The sequence below is a fragment of the Falco cherrug genome, chromosome 1 (genome assembly GCF_023634085.1).
Source record: "Falco cherrug isolate bFalChe1 chromosome 1, bFalChe1.pri, whole genome shotgun sequence".
In the NCBI taxonomy this organism is placed as follows: Eukaryota; Metazoa; Chordata; class Aves; order Falconiformes; family Falconidae; genus Falco; species Falco cherrug.
In genome coordinates this window covers 111230010-111250895 of record NC_073697.1, presented here as the reverse complement: position 1 = coordinate 111250895, position 20886 = coordinate 111230010, and the positions used below count along the sequence as shown (strand labels likewise).

Below are 20886 nucleotides of genomic sequence, written 5' to 3'. Positions count from 1 at the left end.
ATGTACACAGGCACACAGTTTAAAGATTAAATAGGCTAATTCTAAAAAATACTGAACAGGATGATCTCAAAAGGAAAACAACTTAAAACTCAGAACAGCTAAAATTTCTTGGTACTTCGTTCTATGCTAGACAAACTGCAAAGAACTGCTGTATGCGCACTCACACTTGTGGATTGACAAATACATATAAGCTTAATGAAAACAGTACAGAAACGTCAAAGCAGGTAAACAGCTATTAAAAATTATCTGACAAGAACTGACACTTTAATCTGCATCCACAGTATTTAATTTGTTTGAATAATATAGTTACAGATAAACAGGTTCACTCCATATACAATTACCGATACCTTTTTTTAATACAGCTCATATTCCAGTACATCAACACTATTTTATTTACAAGGTATTTATGTACATTAACATCTTTCTAAAGTCAGTGCATTGTCAATAAGTTTTATACAATAATTTACAAAGTGAATGTAGTTAATAGTTAACTTAATAAATTTACTACTAATTCATGAATTAATTTAATTTAAAAAATTAATTACAACCAATGTAACAAACACAGAAGATCAAATAACATTAGTAGATTGTGCTACCTGCTTAAATAAAACATTTTAAAGTAAATCAGTTGAAAATCTTTCACTTTTCATGGAGTTTGCAGAGGGAGGAGTAGACAAATGGGCACTGAAAAAGCTTCTAACCTAGAAATTCACAAGTCATGTTTGTTTTTCTTCAGTATCAATGTTTAGATCACTTTAAAGATAAAAGACCGTATAGGATAGGGAGCAACACTTACAAGTAAGAAAATACTTATTTTGGAACTGATCTGCTGCCCTCAAAGAGGCACAACCTCCAATAAAGGCAAGGGGTTTTTTGCCGGAGCGAAGGCAGCAAGATCAGCTGATACAATTTCTGAAATGGACAGAACTCGGATCTTTCTGGAAATTATAAACTTACTGGTAGGTTTGTCATTCTTGTAAAACACATTAAAATGAACCCAAACATTTATTTCAGAGATCAACCATGTAAATATCAATTTTGTTAGTGAAGATAAAAAATCTAAAGAATTTGGAAGATAACACATGACAAAATTAGTAAGCTGCTTAGACTCAGCTGAAGAACAAAAGGCCAAAAGGCTGAAACTTTTATTTTCATTCAGATATGCAAAAAATTTAACACTGAAAATGTTTAAAGAAATACCTGCTCAAAAAATAACCATCTTTTTTCCAGTCTCTGCTAAGACTCAGTCATGCTTTCCTTCATGCATTAAGCCTGTTGACTTAAAAGAGCTTGTTGCAAGGGCACGGAAAGCAATTCTGGTTTAATTGCAAGTATATGCATAACCTGTCGCAAAACCAGAAAATTTGAAAAGGCAACCAAATTTTTGGGAAAAAAAAAAAAGAAGAAAAAAAAGAAACTCCATCAAATTATGAAACGAATGGAAAAAAAAAATATCCATCCATGAATGCTACGATCGCTACCTGACAGCCACAGCTTCTTATTTGTTTGAAATACACAGTGGATAATTCACAGCCATTCACTCCAGAGCCCTTACAATAACAAAAACAAACTATGTTTTTGAATTTAATTATATGAATTTTTAAAAGTGCAAATTCAAAAGCAACACCAGTCATGAAACATAAGCTCAAGCATCTTTCCTTCCAAAAGCTGGGAACATTTTGTGCAATGTGCACATTTTAAGACACCATGCGTGTAATCACAACTACTCTCTTCAACCTGAAGTTTCTTCTTGAGGCATCTCAGAAGTCTGAGACAGCACTCTTCAGGCAGAAAAGCCATTCCTGAAACATGTTGATCTGCACAGCCAACACACAGAGAAAACACAATTATAATAAACCATTCAAGTGTAGAAATTAATCTCTTCTCAAATTATGATTTGGTTGTGCTCCCAACATACAGAAAGAAAGCAACTGACACACATTAGTGGTGGCAAAACCAGAAGCTTCTCTTACTCTTGATGATAATTCTTTAAGTTTGTGCACTTTTCCTTCTCTTGCTTTCCCTGTTTTGCCAATAAAATGCAATAAAACTGCAGGAAAAAGGAGGTAGCAATATCATGTTGTCCAAAAGACAACACTACAATTTTTTTCCCCATTATCTTAAACCTAAAGAGAGCCTTAGGGGTTTGTTAGAACGGTTGGTAAACTCTGCACTACTTCATTTAGCTCTTATTTGGACTATTTAATTTAGCTCTTATTTGGTCCTAGTCGGCTTTTCTCAAACCATTTTATTTAAAGGCCAATGGCAGTCTCAGCCTGATGTCTAACATCAGAAATGTTTAGAGCATGTAGTGAGATAACAGAACAAAACAATACTATCTTTATATTAACTGCTGTTTAATTAGGGGTTTCTTTTTGTGCTTTCAGATCACAGGGTACAATAACTACACTTAGGTTATCTGTTTCAGTGACATTTTTGCCAAATTTAAGTGTCAGGATGTCATCCCTCACATTCTCAAAACAGTCCATGGAAGACCATCTGCTTACTGTAAAACACAGTACTTCTTATAATCGGACTCAAAATCTTCATCCATGCTGCTCGTGTCTGCCATCTTTTTGCCATCTATCTTTGGCAGAAATTGTGCATAGTCTACCCCCTGCTGCTCGTAGAAAAGAATGTAGGCAGAGTCGGTGTCGATTTCATCAGGATGCAATTCCTGAGAAAGAGAAACAGTGTCTCAAATATGCAATGGGACAACTGCGTTACCGTCACTGAACTTAAATACACACAATAACTTAAAATACACACAACTGCCCTAGAAACAGTATTTTTAACCAGCCACTTACAACAGGAAGAATCACATTTTCTGTCTCCCTTATTATAGCTATCAGGCGCCGTTATTTACTTGAAAAGTACGGCAGATTTTATAGTGATAAATGCAAATACTTTGAAATGTCAGAACTTAATTATTCAGTAATTGAATACAAAACTGCTAGCATCATGAAGAAATATTCTTGGACTTCCATTTTTAGTCATTTTTCCATCTTTGTACAAAATAAGCATCTTTCCTTAACCACAGTAGCAGCTGATGAACAGATGTTAACTTGAAAAAAATTTCATGTAGAATTTCAGTTAACAATTTTAATATTTATCCGACACAACTTTTGAGATACTTATGATTTCAAAGAACAGTTCTCACCAGATGTAAATTTCTTTGGCTCTAGGTAACCAAGACAAAAATTATTTGCGACAAAAATAAATGGTTTACCTTACAGCTACTGTCATTGTAGCAGTACCACTTGTTGTTCGGGTTTTTGGCATAAGTGACGTAATGACCCCCTCCCATAATTCCTGAATGGCACTGAAGAAAATGAAGAAGAAAATAAATTCTAGATCAAACATCAAACCCCAGAATTCACAGAATACATTCTTCACAAATCATGATCTTTAAGTGAACAGTGCTTCATGACAATTAATACATCTGGAGCTGACTAACTTTATATATTTAAGCAGAAAAAACACTATGCAAAGATACACTTTTCAGTTGTACTTAGTTTTATGGCAAATTTACATGCTGACAATGGCCCTGCTTTGTTCTTCTCAATAGTTCCCTACTTTCTGTAGTGAAAACAGTAGAGTAAATGCATTTAGTCAAAACTAATGGCACGCAAAGATAGTTTACTTCCATCAAAAAAAAATCAACTTACCGAAATTGCATATAGATTGTAAATAGGGTTAACGCACACTTCTTCTCTTTGGTCATCTGTAATATCATCCTCGCTGTGGTTATCAATTTGACCGTTGATACTGCCATTACTATATGCATTCTGCTCACAGATGTATCCGTTGGCTAGAGTCATCTCATTGTCCTGAGCAGTATATAGTTCACTCTGGCTACCACCCAAAATCTGCCCTCTGGTAAGAGCATCACCTTGATTAGAAGTAAATCTCTGCTCCTGGTCAGTACCGTTCTCTTTACTTGCATCCAGATTTTCTTTGCTACTTGACAGTTTGTTTTTACCCAGTTGTGGTAGCCGCAGGCGCCCTTTACCTCTTCCTAAAGTCCTTGGGCTACTATTTGGGCTACTGTTTTTACTTGAAGGACAACTGGCTCCACTCTTCCTCCCCAAAGATGGAGATGCTATAACAGAAAACACGTGGACTACTAAGATAGGTGAACTTGTAGTCTACTTTTTTTTAGAAGTGTTTTTTTCAATAACCAAACATTGAAACCCACTGTTTTGCTACAACTAATAAGTAAGTACATAGAGGTAAAACTATCTTTGCATACACACATACATCCACCTATAAACCGAAATTTAACTCTCTTATGCAGGATCACATTCCTCACTCTTAATCCAGCCCACTTACACAAGCAGACAGTGCCAACATCTACTGTTACTGCATAATATTTTTTTTCCTTTCCTTTTCTTTTTTTTTCATTTAAATTATAAAGCCTCACTAAGCTTTCTACGGCACACAATAACAGAAATCGGAAACAAGCATTTCAAGGTAAATTTTGGCCGAAGAAACATTAAAACTATGTTCATAATATAATTTCCCCCCCCCTCCAATTTATCAGTATTGACTGAAATTTCCCTAATTATTACCCACCTTTGATATTATTCAAGACAGTAGTGTTAAGGGAAGATGGACTTCTGTTCAGTGTATCTCCTTCCCCAGGTGGGTAAGTGATCTGCAGATCTGCTTTTCTAGACTCCCCTTGGAGAGTCCGTAGTTCAGGAAGGCTGTCAACCTGAAGTGTTAGCTGCTTTCTTTGAAACTGACTTGGATCCCTTTGTACCAAAAAGGCACTTGGGTCAAAATTTTCTCTGGGAAATTTAACAATTTTCTGAGATTTTATCCAGCGTCCATTTACGAACTGAAATCTTTTCAGGTGAATGATCTAAGGAGAAACACATGAAAGAAAATTAAAGGGGAACAATTACATCACACTGAGTAATTTCACTGTTTAAAAATACTTTTTCATGAAACACACACATTTTTATCATACGCTGATAAAAAACCCCAGTAATAACGCTGTCTGTTACAATTTGGATTTTGGGATCAAACTGGTAAAATATGGAACTAATATTTTCATGGGGAAGTGACGGAAAAGGTTGCTTCAATTCATTGATCAGCACCGCACGTTCGGAATAACCTACCGAATTTGAAAAGTGACAAATGCAGGTGTTACACAGCTATATAAAAGATCAGGTTACTGGAAAGACTGCCTGAGTGTGAATTCTATGTCAGAACAGATGACACAATGCAAAACACCACCATTTCTTGTAATGTATCAGCTAAAAAGATTCAGAAGGATCTGAGGCTTGCTTTATTTGCCTGCATTACAGAAATGCATGAAGCAAACTACGTCAATACCCCTCCTGAGACTGTGAACAAAAGCAAATCCTACTCCGAACAAGGAGACATACCTAGCAATTGAAATTTGTGATCAATGTACTTTGGTTTTGTTGCTGTAGAGGAAAATTACACAAGCTCATACCAAAATTGGGGGAAGTCTCCAAAGATCCAGTTTTTTGGTGGCCAAACAATGGGTCTTGCATTTGGAACAGTAGTACATCTCATCCTCCCCTAGTTCTTCCTCACTGGTGAAGGCTCTAAGACAACTATCCAGATTGATGGGCTCTGCTTGGGCTCGTCGGCTTTGTTCAACACTTTCATGTTCTTCCACAATCTGAAGTGAGATAAAACTGTATCTGACTTGGAAACATATACATACTGCTCAGAGGAAGCCTCTATTCACAGTATCACACAAATATCATCATATTAGGTTTAAAGATTAAAACTAGATGCACTAAGTTTTAGCAGATACTTTATTTCAGTTATGAAGAGGCAGACATACAAATAACGCACTGTCCTTATTCTTGGGTTTTGCTTACAAAATTATCCTTAAAGCACAAGTTTATAGATTCATCTCACAAATTTGAACCGCTATTCTAGATTCATTTGCCTATAGGCTTACCTTTTGATATGTTTTGTTGACTGTCTATAGCACTGGTGTGCTTAGAAAATTTATCAAATTAACATATTTTATAATACATTGTGGAGACTAGATCCTAAGCAACACACAACATGCAGACAATACACTGTTGAGGTTTCTTAAAAGCTTCCCTTCCACATTACGGTCACGTAAGAAGTCTAACATTAAGATATTAATGTATCCAGAATGTGGTGAAATGGGCTGTGCTTCAGAGCTATTAACAAACAACAAAGGGTTTACATTGAAATTTTACCCGTTCTTGTGACGTCTGGTAGCGCAGATGGAGTGCTGTTGGATCCCAGTCTACAGCAATGTAAGCATTCCCGACACACGCTCTATCTTCTGTGCACTCAATTTTACAGCCACGGCAAAATCTAAATCAAGAAGTTAGATGTGGTAAGTAAACTGTCCAATAACTAAGTTTTACATTACATCACACTTCAATTCCGCTCCTTATTTTTTAACATATGCACTTTCAAAGACACAGGCCGTGCCTCCAGTGTAAAAGAAGAGGCATTTTTATAAAACAATAATCAGTGTCAGTTTGCTGTTTTAATACAGGATTTGAGAAATGGAAGCAGTTGGGTGAGGCTCAACCATCTACCTGTGTATAATGCTGACCAAGCCCACCTACAACACCCAAAAACTACAATGCTCTGTCTCCACACGTCTTTTACATCATGATAGCTAATGTACTTGATTTATGCAGCTGTAAGAGACTTTTTTTTTTTTTTATTTTTAATGAATATATGGCCTGAATATCTTCCAGCAAGGCTCTGGAATTTTTATTAGCATGTCTTTGTGTAGGTAAAAACCCAAGCACACTTCCAAGGTGAATTTCTAATTGTCTGTTGTAGTCCTTACTCTTCAAATGGCACAGGAACTAGCCAGGGTAGATCATTTACATCTAAAAGTTTGGCTTCATATGAAGCCCCTACAAATCATCCAAATATGTACACATACGTGCATGCATATATATATACACATGCACACAGAATATTGTAAGGGGTTAGAAGGTTTTTGATAATCACATCTGTCTCCTAATTTAAAGTTTCTGTGTCAGCATGGAGTTCAGCTCTCCAAGGCATAAAAGCTATATTACAGTGAAAGTCTGCCATGTGAGAGTTTTGCCTAAATTAGATTACAGATTCTTATTGTTTGATATTACCTCTGAAGTCTGAAATGTATCACAAACCCATTACCATAAATTACCTTTTTGCTGGAGTGATTCCCTCCCTTAAATCTAAAAAGGACAATTTACCTGTACCACGGACACCAAGCACAAGAATTTCCATCCTTCTGAACAACCCTTAGGGTGAATGGATACTGATACCCCATGCTATCATCACTGAAACAGAAGAGAACGCAACGTGAAAAGTGAGCACTCATTCAGACTGCCAATTACCTTCCTTCACTATCTTGCTATGTTTACTTTAAAAAAAACCAAAGAAAAAATTGCCCTCAAAAATCACAATTTTTATTAGATTGTGCTATAAAAACAAGACTTGCCTTTACTTCGCTCCAATTTGTCAGATACAATTAACTATCAACCACTGCATGACAATAAATCAACCGATTTGTGTAAAGCCAACCTTTAAATGCAGCTAGGAGGTACAGTACGTTTACATTAATTATTGCCATTATTATGAGAAATCATAGCTGATAAAGATGAAGGTGAATATAGTTTTAAACCTTGTCACCAAGTCTAAGCCACTGTATTATGTCATTCAAGCCAAAGACCGAGATGCCAGACTCACCAGTCCTGTGCATGATTACTGGCTTCCTGAGGCGGGAGAGGGCTGGCCAGCCTGGAAACCTGAATCCACACTGCATCATACAGGTCTCTCTTCCGTGTATGAACCGTACAAGGAACAATTAGTGGCATTCCAAAGAGACTAGGACGATTCTTCTGAGATGAAAGAAAATATAATTCTGTCCGCATCTGTGTATGTGAAATAAAAGAATGACTCAGATATGAGTATGCATTAACACACGTTACCGTAATTACTAGGATGCTGACCTTGTTACTTATTTCAGGCTTTGGCAATTAAAATAAAGCATTAATTCTCTATTGAAAGTACCCTATTTCAACATTTTTTTTCCAGTATTAAATACTGTAAATTTTGATCACTGACTTACAACTTTTTTGTGCATTTTATATATTAAGACAATGTTGTTTAGGTATTAGACGACATTAAACGTAGATCTGTAATTCAACCATGTATAATATTTTATATTTTGTATAATGTATATTTCTTTTCCCATCACATGGTAATATTGTAATGAAGACACGCACCTAATGATGCTAATGCCTGTCCCCCAGATGACCCCTACACTAGGCAAGCCAATGTTTGCTAGAGAAAGAACACTTATCTCTAAACCTAAAGGAGACACTACAGATTTGTACACAACTTATTCCAAACAGACAAATTAACCTTCATGCTACATCCCCCATTTATAAGGAAGATTTAACACACCAGTTTAATGACACTGAGGTACAGCCAAAGCTACTACATTCCACAAGTGTTATACAGGTAAGATTATTATGCATTGGTAAGATTTTTGACAATGACAAGCACGGATTTTTGGAACAGCTTCCACAAACCACTTCCACTGGTTTTTAAGCTGTATGACTAAAGCTTGTAATGGCTCAAAAGCATTATACCCACGCCTACAAGATTCTGCAAAATTTGAATCAAGGTAACAGTGGTAACAGTGGTTAGTGGCCACTGCTTGAGAGAATAAAGCAAAAGGCCCCGTACAAACACACGGTGAAGAGGGCAGTCAAATGGTCTCCTGGCCCATATCCACCAGGCTCTAAACACGACCAGGCTCTGAAGTCTGGACACAGTGCATACAGAACACGAGGCTGTCTGAGGTGTTCAGTCATCCAGCATTGACATTTAGAGTTCAACTTCAGCACTGATGCTTTTACAAAGAGTAGTTCACACCAACAGAATGACCCAGGAATGTACTATATAGCTTCACTCTGTTTCCGTGTAAGAAATAAGGCTTTTCCACATACTGGGAAAGAAATGCATTTCTAGTAGCTCCTCTAATTAGAATTTTTTCTGCTCAAAGAGTCTGGAACATTTAATCAGGGAGTTAGTGAACGCCCAAGTATGTATCTCAGCATTAAAGAACTGGGAAGCATGCCAGTACTAAGGAAAGAAAAATACACCAACGCTAGACATAACCATTTAAATTTACAAGAGTTGTGTTTCTGTAGAACTTGGCGCCCACTTAAGAGGAAAATGTATTCACTCCCTCTTCTTAAGAAATAAAGATTAATTTATCATACGGACATTGAAAAAAATCCTCACTGGCTTTCCTTCAAAGTGTGTTATGTGAACAGTTTATAACAAATGCAAAATGTACTAACCATTTTCCTGTGGACTGCAATTATATACCCTGTACAGGGACTATCCGAGAGCACGGGCACGTGACCGTTGAGAGTCCAGTTGGCAAGGTTACGCTCTGTTCCACATGGCACTACAGTATTTGGCATTCCGTTTGGAATGAGGGTTGGTTTAGGAAGGTCCCCATTCATCATTACGTTGGGTGCTCCATTAGCTGGTGGCCCAGTTGAGACATCTGTTGACAGACGATTACACCCTCAATTATCTACAGTAACCAGAACTGATCACATGATTTTTATCCTTTCCACCCTGTTCAATGCATTTCAGGAAATATCTTCTACTCTCCTTAAGACCAACATCTAACCTTTATTTGCCTACAACTTTGCAAAATCAGAGCATGCAAGAGCAAAGAACAGCAGAGGTGTTTACAACCCATATAAGAAACCACAAGCAATAAAAGCAAAACCACACACCACACTTCCAATTTTTTACTTGTCCTGCCTTAAAGCCAATCCACAAGCAATAAAACATTTTGTTCAAGACATCTTGCGTCTTGAACTGAAGTAAGTATATTGCAACCTTCAGACTGCTATTCTGGGCATGATCCTAAAAAGGATCACAGATCATCAGTAAATGATCTGAGACTGCACACAGCTCCTTTGTGGATCAGAACTCTTATTTGTCTTGTCTTTAATCTTTAATGTTTACTTAGTAATAAGTAATAAGGTTTTCTCATGAATGTCTCCAGTACGTAAGCACTGTGCATTTTAAGTGAGGATTAAATGCACTTAAATAAAGGAAAATAAGTATGTTTTGCTTTACCTGTCTGCACAGGACTTGATGCTGATGTAGGGGATCCTGGAATTGGTATTTCGAATGCACACAAAAACCCACTCACTGATAACCGGACTTTCTGGTTGTCTTGAGGAAAGTTCTTCAGCAAAAAAGGGGAAGTTAGTCAGACCTGCATATACTGCTATCCGTGACTCTGAATGTGTTCTGTTCTTTTGAAAATAACGTATCTATCAGCTCATCCTTCCCCTCCCAGCTGCTTTCTTGCACCTCTCCAGAAGGAAAAAAGGAAGCCAACAAGGACACTCCTTTGCAGATCTCTGCACCAAGACCTGAAAGAGTTATTACTGGTTCTCTAAACAGACTGACAGCCCCTAGTTTCAAGCAGCTTTAATCATATTTAATGAGAGCAAAAAAATGTACACATATATACATATGCACTATGCAGAACTAAGCCAGTCATTACTTATGCCTCCGATATCTTGAGCGTTTAAACTCATCACAGCACTCTAACTTGAGATTTATTACCTGAAGATTATTTTATCCTTTTTTTCCTAAAAATATCAGTAGTAATCAATTCAATTAAACTTCTGCAAGCTTCTACATCACTAATAATTTTGTTTACAAGTGGTTTATTTTGGTTCAGTTTAGTCTGATTTTATATCTATTTAAAGCAAGCCAAAGCATAGTTTAAGAATGAAATAGAAGTTCATATAGAGCTATAGCTAAGCTGACTTTATCATACTTTAAGTTAAATTATTTCGCAGTTCTTCTAAACAAAGCTTAATGCCAAAAAGATGGTAGTACGCCACTGTACACAAATAACAAACAAAACCACCAAAGGTATGCTGCAGCAATACTTAATTTTTTTTCTTCTTACCTTTATATTGGAGCTATGCACTTCTGCAAGTAGAATCTGTTCCGGTTTCAGCCCGCAGAGTTCACTTAACTGTTTTTTCAAACCTGTATACTTTTCATCCATGTTCAACCTCAAGCCGTATCGAACAGGAGTAGTACCATCTAATTTAATTACTTTAAAGGGGAAAAGAAACACACTGGTCAGCAAACCAGGAAAGTTTTAATGAGAACAATATACTACAGCTACTTACTTAGTAGAAAGTATTTTTTCCCCACTTGAAGATATGTTTTTTAAATATTTTTTTAACCAGTTCAACTTTCAAGGCTTGAGACAAATGTCAGAAATCTCTTGCCGCATAGGCAGTAGAAAATGGTTTCAAAATCTGTTTCACTTTTTTATCATCTTTGCTTCTTTGCCCACAATACATCAGTTTTTCATAGCATAGTTCATGACCCATAAAGTAATTTGTGTTTGTAGACTCCCCCCAGCCCTTCTTTTTTCACTCTGTGCAGATTTAAAGACAACCTTCACGACACAGTGAACAGAAGGAAAGTTCTCAGAATCTCCATTTTGTATGTTTCTGCATTAAGTCATTTAGTCAAGACTGAAATGGGCCATCTATGCTCTATTTTTAAAGGGTTTACTTTAACTGTATTCCAATGAAAATCTGGGTACTCTATTATATTAAAATGGTTACACTATTTTTAAAAGTACCACACCAACGAAATCTGGATGTTTCCTAGATGTTCTACATATACAATTTTTATTTTAGCAATGACAAGTTTATAGGGAATTAAACGCTACTACTCACCTGTAATTTCTAGGTGCATGTAGCTATCCATTGGCAAAGGCAAGGATAAAAAATTAAAAGGGTCAAATCTAACACTTATATGTCCACAAGTTTTACATTTTACTTGTGACTTCAGCTGCCCATGAAATAAATCCACAACAATGGATCTGTTTCTTCTCAGATGGTTTTCCCAGGCCTAAAGTGAAGTATGACACAACACAAAATTAGAAACTGAAGACTATTTGCTTGAACTACAGGAAGTAGTTTCATGGGAAGTCAAATGATTTCCATAGAAGTTGTTTACCAATTTCTAGTAAATAGGAAGTATTTCATTTCAACATGAATAAAGAAAAGTTAATTCAATTAACACTATAATCAAGGTACAACATCATTTAAAGTACTTCTGAAAGGACCATCAGGTATCTTGAAATATTTTGATGCTCCACAATTCTGAAAAGTTGTTCAAAGTGACTGTGAAGTATCATCTCTATACCTTTATTATAATACCTAAACCTCATTTTCAGCTCAAAGGTGAAACCGACTCCTCAGATCAGAGATATAACAAGTTCCAAAAGACAGCAGAGTCCTGAAAAAGTACTGCCACAGCCAGCCTCATCAAAAACTTAGCAGCTTAGTACTGTAAGGAAAAAAAAAAGTAAACAAACCCTAGCCCCAAAAAGTTTTAACTCATACCTCTGCTGCTACTTCCCAGTCTGGTCGACCATCACTGTCTTTCAGTTCAACATATGGCTTATCATGAACTCTGTTCAAATCCTCATGAAGACCATCCAAAAGAAAAGCCAGAAGCTCCTGTGAGTCTTGCTGTTGAAAGCCATTAAATCTTGGTGCATATTTTGCTATTGTCCACTATAAAACAAAAGCCAGAAAGTTATTTTAACGTCATGTAATAAAAGCTGTAAGAATAAATCAAAATATTTTAGACAAGACACCTGCTGTCAACGAGCACAAATTCAATTGCCAGGAATTAAAGATAACCCTCTACGCTTTCAAAACAGAAGACCATTCACAGGCAAATGCATAATCTTTTGTCCATAACAAGTGCTATAAAAGCCACATCTTATACCACAACCTCTGATTCACACCATGTAACTCCTCTGAACTTACAACCACTGAATCATGATTATATTCCACAGAAAGCGGCTCAAGTCCTGAGCACCAGGACCGATGAATCCTGGCCTCCTGGAAATGTGCACCTCACCCCTGCACAGCCCCTTCCTGAAAAACTCCCCTATGTTCCTTACAGGTGAGAAAGCAAATTCTGTGACCCGTTTCAAGTAACATCTGTGATAACGAACTGCCCAGGATACGGTCACTGGCTTCACAGCCAACTTCTAACACTTGAAACCTGTGTCCAAGTTTCCTTCCCTTTCTCTAGGGGAGATACTGATTTGAGGCCAAGAGCCACTACAATACAGGTAACACCAGGAAAAACTGCATTAAATAATTCCTGCTATTCACAGAAATTCTTGCTTTCCATCTTTAAAAAACACACATCAGAGGCTCACCCGCAGCTTTAACGGTGCTATATTCTTCTGAGTTCCGCTCCACAGCTCCTGAACCAAATCCCCATAGCACTTGGCCATGTGTCCTTTCATTCCTATTGGATTTGTCCTAGAAACCAGAAGTAATTAAGGCTGTACTAAAATTTAAACAAAGTTCATGCATAGGGATAAACAAGGAAGTGCAAAGGCTTCTTGCTGAACTGTTTTAACTCTCCCAGAAACAAAACAGGTTTCATTTTCGTGTATCTAATCTAGTATCTGCTGTAAAGCTGACAGTTGATAACACTGAACTTAAGAGGATTTATTCAACGTGTCTACTTCTGAAAGCTGGAACTCATTTTAAAGAAATGTTACAGCATCTAAAATGCCAATGGTCTCAAATAAAAAATTACCTGTTAAGTTCATAAAGATGTCTTCCAGAGATGAAATACCTTGTTAGAGGTTGTGTATTACTGACACACTGGATGCTGGAGTTCATGAAGCATGTGTTACCCAGATTGCTTAATCCAGTAGCACCCTTTTCAGTAGGAACTGAAAAAAGAAAACATAATTATACCAATTGTGCAGATGTAAACAATTCAGAATGGTATATCAGTAAAGTTAAGAATATGACCCTTTCACAGTAACCAGTTCAATTTAACCTGCTCCCAATTACAAGACTACAGCTGGCACAGATGAAACAGAGGACCAGCCTGTTCAAAACACCTTCTCTCTCTACTTAAGTTAATAGAAATTGAGGTATTTTGTTGGATCTGATCCACCACGGACCTCAGTACAATCCATACAAACTATTTTCAGTTTGTATGGATTCAGTAAACAATTATGGTACTGAAATTTCTGGATTGATTTGTTAAAATCTTAACTATTCCTTACCTTAAAAAAATTTCCCAGATAATAAACACAAACCTCGGAATTTGTTATGTACCATTTGCTAGTGCTGCATCTGAACATCTACAAATTTATCTGTCTATACATCCAACACTTGCACATTTCCAGCATCTAAGTTAATACAACAGAAAGAACAAGCCAAGCAGCACAGGTGTAAAAGACCTCTTCCGATGCTAAGCGGGCTTATACTAAAAATAATTGTTTCAACATAATATAGCCTCTCGGATTTCTCTTCTCATCATAATTCAATTACTATGCTGAAACACTTACCTTTATGTCTGTCTATTTTACTGCTGTTTGCTATAAAAGACATCTCTTCCGGCCAGCTCATGTCTTTGTTTCGAACTAGAAAGAGATATGGTATAAGGATTTTTTAAAATTCTTTGTTACTTGCTCCAGAGAGCTTATGCAGCTGAAGAGGTTTAATTAAAATTTTCTAATATTTAATTGAGAATAGAAAATTGCTTATTTTTAGTTATTATTTTTGCTAGGTTTTATTTCATTGTTTCCAATCATTATTGGAAATCATTCTAATACCGGCATCATTCCAGTAACATCTTTAGAAAGCAGCCTTGAGACTTCCAGTGGATTACAAGTTTTCAGTACTTATTCTAATATTTAGTATGTATCCCCCAGATCTGAACAGATCTGTTCACTTCATGAGTGATCACTAATATTTTTTGTTGTTATGAATCACCAAAAGATTGAAGTGCATTTCAAAAGAGGGACAAAATATATCTGTTTCAAGATAAAGCGGGACAAAAACCCACAAGCTTTTCTAAACTAGCTTTACCACCGCCTCTCCACAGGTCCCCTCTGTAGACCTCCCCCTAGCATGGACACAAGCATACAGTGAAGTGGCTTAAAGGACATGGCTGAATAGAGGAAAAGGGAGTAATTTTTCACTAGATTGCTTCTCACAGCCAGCTCCTCAGATAGGTGTCAAGTAGCTGTCCACGGGTACGGCAGCTGGCATCACAGACAGCAGAAAGGCAGGCTGGTTCTTTCGTGGCAGTGCTGACTTAAAGCCTGTTTGTTTACTGAACGACAGCCTTGGGGTTTCACCTGATACAGCAAGGTGCCGTCCCTCTCCCCTCTCACCACATAAATTCCCATTTCTTCTCTTGTGTCTGGTGATTAATGCAGGCACACAATGAACTGCATCATCCACTCTACCAATTTTAACTTGATTAAACGTGAGCTAAGCCAAATGACAAAAGGGATGAGTCCTTCCAGCACACCAGCCTGAGGTGCAATATAAAGCTATGTTAAGTTAAACTTGTACAGACACAACGTCAGACCCAGATTTCTATAGCGCCTCTGTGATGTAAGGACAATGACAGAGTGGATTAAATATGTATACTTCTGTTTCTCGTATACAAAAATTAGCCAAAAGGTCAAACTAGGCGAAAACTCAGCTGATCTGTGCACCCTGCTACCTTGGACAAAGGCTTAATATACTTGTGACTGACAGCACTGCCTCGCGTAGTAGCGCATGGCAGGAGTATGAGACACGAGAGACATAAATTGAAACAAGAAAGGCTGAGATTGTTTACAACGCCTTTTTGCCACGACAAGAGTCAGTCAAGCAGTCAAGTCCAAATGCATTAGGCTCTCTCCAGATGTGAAAATACAAGCAGCTTCTAATGAAAATCTTAGCAACAAAACTGACATGGACCGAAACACGCTGTTTTCTCCACCTTTTGCTTTATGAGTAAGAATGTATACATGCAAACACTGTAACCTGAACTCTGGTAAAACTAGTGAAAGAAAAATCAGATAATGAAAAAGCCTCAGATGCCTCATACCGCTTTTGTTTAATCTCTGGTATTTTAGTTATTACTGTAGGAATAGTGGATTATTTGAAGCTTTGGTATTTCTTCCTGTATTTCTTTCAATACATACATAGAAACAGACATCTATTTACACATACTCTTCATTCTCAAAATACTTCCAAAACAAAAATATTTTGGTATTAGGCCTATATATTTGGGTAGTTCGGGCAATTACAGAAACAGGTACTATATGCAATTTATTAACCATATATATACTTATATAAAACTATCAATTTTTAGTAAAGCATTTATAGGCCCTTTTTATACCTTCTATTACTAAATGCTGCTCATCTTGGATTTTAAGATACTCCAGTCTGTGATCTTCATCATCCAGCAAAGTAAGATAGTTCTGCAGAAGAAAAAATAATCATATAGTTACTACTTCTAGATTTAAAATACTCTGAGGATATTTTAATCTCAAAGCAATGAAATTAAAACAGTATTAACAATTTCTTCACAAAAATGAGAACACCAGTTTTTTACCTAAGTTAATTAAATACAATAGTTCACTGATCTCCACAAGCATCTAGTTCAATGCTTTAATGTTAAGTGGTATTTCTTTAGAATGAGAGAATTACACGTACTTAATGGTTTGGAGGAATGCATTCTGCTTGTTCATTGTGATTTGTTCACATGCACATTTGAAAAAGATCCTGGATGGCTGCTGGCTTCTGTGCCAACAGGAGCCTATAGCATCACGTGTGGCACTGAAAGAATATACTTCTATTTTTATTTAAAACAGTTTCTATGAAATTTCCTATCAAGCCTTTCAATAGGTCAACGAACTGCTAATTTCTAAATACACCACAAGATAATTAAATGTTTATCGGGCTAAAAGGAAAACAAAAGATAATTTTTCTGGGTTACGAACATTTCACTGTTTGGAGTGCACAAAAAAAAAAATATATCTAGAAAGCAAGTGGCAAGAGTTTTCCAACCTGGGCAGTTAAACTGCAAAGGGAACTTACATCCACTTGTTTTTGGGTTTTTTTTCTGTGCATGTACATGTAATAGTTTCTAGAAAAAAAAAAAAAAAAGAGATATACAACATCCAACAGCTGATTAAAAAAAAACACAACCCAAACCCAACATTACCTCACTATTGTATAACCAGAGGCGCATATCTTCTTCTTTTATACGTAACCTCTGGGAGAGATATTCATGTATCTCCTTAATTGTTTGCATTCGACTGAAGCAGCCAGTGTAAGCCAACACTCTTTTTAAAGGAGCATTCGGTGAAGGTACATTCCCTGGATTCACAATAATAAGAAAAGGGCAAAAGATAATGTACATACCCATAGGCCAACTGAAATCAGATCAGTAACTTAAACACTATATATACAATAAGCATATTTTGTCAAAGTAGTACAGAGTTCTAGTGCTTCTGTATATGGATAAAATAATGAGTTAGATTGAAAGGTAGTTGTTACTAACCCCTAGGGACAACAAATTTGCTATCATAAAGCAGACAGATTTACCTCCCTTCTTACCAAAACCTGGTAGAAAATTGCTCCCCAAAGATTCTCATAGAAAATAAATAACTTAAAAGAAGTTTTAAAAGACTGGACTATTCTGTTAAAGACAGAGTATCAGGGTCAATGGCAATTTTCAAAATAAAGGACTTCAAAATTTTATGAGAAATTAAATAAAAAATAAGGTAAGAGAAAATCAGTCTGACTGTTCTTGGAAGCAGTGTGACTTTGCTTCAGCTCTTCCATGGAGATGAATACTGATCTGTGAAGATGAAATCAGCCTGGCAGTTTCACAAGAAAAGTATTCCTAATAACTAAATTTCTCAAAGCATATTCTGTGAAGATGCCTAGGATTTTCACCAGAATTTCTAAACAATCTCATGTTTACAACACAAATTAATTCCATCAGTTGAGATTGTTGCTCTTTTCCATAATATGAGCTCATCTTTAAATAAAACATTCACACAAGAGGTGAGACCAACTTTACATGCTTTATTCCTTGAGCTTCCTTGGTTTAAAATTAGGAAGTTTCCAGCTCCTCAGAGAGACAGGTCTATAACACATTCATGAAAAACTTACTACACAGCCAAACCCAATCGGGTGACTGCATTGCTTAAGTAACCACAGAAGTGACACTGTTCTACTTTCACTGTCAAAAGAGTAAAATAAAATAAATAGTACCATATGAAAAGATGCAGTATTACATGCAATTTGACAAAAGAGTAAAACTAAATTGTAATCATCAGTCAGTAAAGCATCAGTTTTGCCCCAGTATACCAAGCAAAGTACTCATTTTTTTGTAGAGAAAACAAAAAAGCATTTTCTGAGATTAGGGATCAGAGGATTAGTTGTAAGATTACAGCAAGAAAGCGTATTTGAAAACTCAAAAAGATTAATAACTGATTGGACAAATAAATTAGTGCAGAGCAAAATAATTCCAAATCAAGATCAAATTTGGCACATCAGAAGATTCTCTTTATTTGAATTTGGGCATTTTAGGATGTCCAAACAAAGCACTTCCCATTTTATTAGGTCAAGTAGGAAAAATTAATTTGGGTAGCAGGCAGTTTCTGTAGCGGATCTTGATCGAGCAGGCAGCCGCTATCTACATGTTAAGTTTTAGATTCTACTGAAGCAGTGAAAAATGGAGCATCTGCATGAGATTTTTAAACATAGGTTAACACTAGCAAGACTAAAGGATTTAATTTTCCCGAAGTCAGGTGAGCCCATTTCTGGACATATGTTACTGTGGATGCAGATATACATCGGTGTGCATCCAAATGCACATGCATGTGAACATCATTTATTTCTTCAAACCTCTTGTGCAAGGCAAGTATGCAACTGTGCACACAAATGGGTAACCAAAAACAAAACCTGCAACACTTCTCAGCTGAAATGTGAAGCTGCAATCTAAAGACTATTCTTACAGCCCATTACTCGTACAATCTTCTGGCAAGCATTACCATCACAATTATGGCACATATATTTCAGTTTGAAGTTTACACTTTCTACAGTATTGTCTTTCTGAACTGCATCAAATAACAGCCTTCATATTTCATTAACTCTATCGCTTTCTAAAGAGTATTAAACAATTTGGGGCATTAAAGCCTAGCTGGCCAAGTAACTCGGAACCAACTGGCTGAACAATGATTTCATTTATTCTAGCACTGTACTATCAGATACACACACAGAGCCCAATGCACAGGTGCATCTATTCTATGGCTACAAAATTAATTACCAACAGGAATAATGAGATCTGCCCTTCTACGCTGTTTTGTTTATGCAGTGCTCATTTTTCACCTTCAGCTCACCAATTTATTTGCAGTAACTATGCAACTTAACGGACTTCATTGAAAATGCTCCCTCACGCCTCTTCCTTCCAAGAGAAGATAGCAGGAAAGCCTTTAAATCATTACCAAATGCTGTTTGTGCCTTACAGTTGATTAGCTGGTGTACAAGCACAGTGGCAGCAAGCTTCTACAGCTGTGGGTCTCGCTTTCTTAGAAACTGCGCACTTGTATTCTTGCTGCATTCTTAAGTTACCTCTAGGTAAATGCTGAGGAAACATTCTCAGGCTCATCATACCCATATTCACCCAGATGTTGGACTGCTGCGTTCGAGTGGCAGGCTGCTGTCTCAGGAAGAGCAGATAGCGAGGAAATAACTCTAGCTCAGGCACATTTGTTTTGCTGTTTTTGATCACCTAGTAAAGATGTTTAAAACATATTTTAGAGACCGCTGTTCAAACATATAGGAAATCCCAACAGGAGCAGGAAGTAATTGTTAAAGCAGATGATTAAAAATATAAACAATGTTTTACTAGGAGATGAGAAATCTTCTGAACTTCTTACGGGGTGTCTTAGGCAAATATCCACAGGAATAACAATTCAGTGATTTGTAAGGCCTTTTTGAAGCTTATTAGTGGCAAATTGTCAAAAGCAAACACCATACTCAGTGGAGCACAGCTTCCTGTGCCATACTATAGAAAAAACCCCCGAAATATATATTCCTGAAATATATGTGAATCTACAACGAACCTCAATAATTCCACACTGTGTATACTTCAATATAAAAGTTTCACAATTGTTGAAAAAACACGAGCTGAATAAGACATTTGTTCTGAAGTTTCTGAACTATGAGCTTGAATTAAAACCTTTGTATTGCAAGTTTGTAGACTGAAACTTATGCTGACAAAAACAGCTGAAACTACCCCAGAATACGACTTGCAGCTTTTCAGTCACCATTTTTACAAAGATTTTGTAGATCCATGCAAACATAGGCATACATAAATGGCAGGAATGTTCACTATTTTTGTGACCATGTGAAGCAGGAGAAAACACTCGGTTTAAGATGCGAGAAACAATAAAATGCACTGAAGTAGCATTCAGTTACAACAAAAGCAATATGATGACATTTTCTGGAAAAAAACAACATAATAGTCCCTTACTGTGGGGTGGGAAACTGGGACTGTAAGTGCCTGTATAGATGGTAGTAAGTAATCAAATGGGCTTTAAGAATTCAAGTGCTCAGATAACCAAGGGTCAAAGCGTTGCTTAATTATGGACTGTAAAGCTACAGCTTACATAGGTAGTATTTATATTTTTCTGCAGACAGGATATCCAAACTAAAATTCTCTCATTCTGTATAGATGTCTCTCTTCTAATGACCCTATTGCAAATATCTCAAGCACATTAGTTTATGTATAAAGAGATGTGGCCTTTCCTGTATCACGAAAGGTGTTGTTTCCATGGAGAATGTGTGGGAGAAAGGTAACAGAAGCCAGTGATTTTTCACTGTAAAATAATTACCACTACTATGGCTAACAGACCAAATCATCAAAAATCATACAGCTAACTCTCTCCATTTGTGACACTGTGTACTTGCAACACCAATCACCAAATCT

General features: G+C 36.6%; 1 protein-coding gene across 6 annotated transcripts in view; it reads right to left on the bottom strand.

Moving 5' to 3' along the window:
* Positions 1–257: 257 nt before the first annotated feature.
* The window catches only part of USP32 (ubiquitin specific peptidase 32), an 81106-nt gene continuing 60477 nt past the window's right edge, over positions 258–20886 (bottom strand). For 5 of the 6 annotated variants that reach the window (XM_055719810.1, XM_055719797.1, XM_055719818.1 and 2 more), the window contains 19 exons: positions 19527–19686; positions 17107–17261; positions 16279–16360; positions 14447–14521; positions 13681–13819; positions 13292–13397; positions 12459–12632; positions 11787–11961; positions 10997–11148; positions 10147–10258; positions 9348–9559; positions 7723–7907; positions 7227–7313; positions 6219–6339; positions 5468–5659; positions 4576–4867; positions 3669–4102; positions 3230–3322; positions 258–2677 (listed from right to left, as the gene is read on the bottom strand). In XM_055719810.1, coding sequence (XP_055575785.1) covers positions 2504–2677; positions 3230–3322; positions 3669–4102; positions 4576–4867; positions 5468–5659; positions 6219–6339; positions 7227–7313; positions 7723–7907; positions 9348–9559; positions 10147–10258; positions 10997–11148; positions 11787–11961; positions 12459–12632; positions 13292–13397; positions 13681–13819; positions 14447–14521; positions 16279–16360; positions 17107–17261; positions 19527–19686 — 3120 coding nt within the window. In that variant the 3' untranslated portion in view covers positions 258–2503. The remainder of the gene's footprint in view (positions 2678–3229; positions 3323–3668; positions 4103–4575; positions 4868–5467; positions 5660–6218; positions 6340–7226; positions 7314–7722; positions 7908–9347; positions 9560–10146; positions 10259–10996; positions 11149–11786; positions 11962–12458; positions 12633–13291; positions 13398–13680; positions 13820–14446; positions 14522–16278; positions 16361–17106; positions 17262–19526; positions 19687–20886) is intronic. The other variant, XM_055719802.1, reaches the window with a different exon arrangement.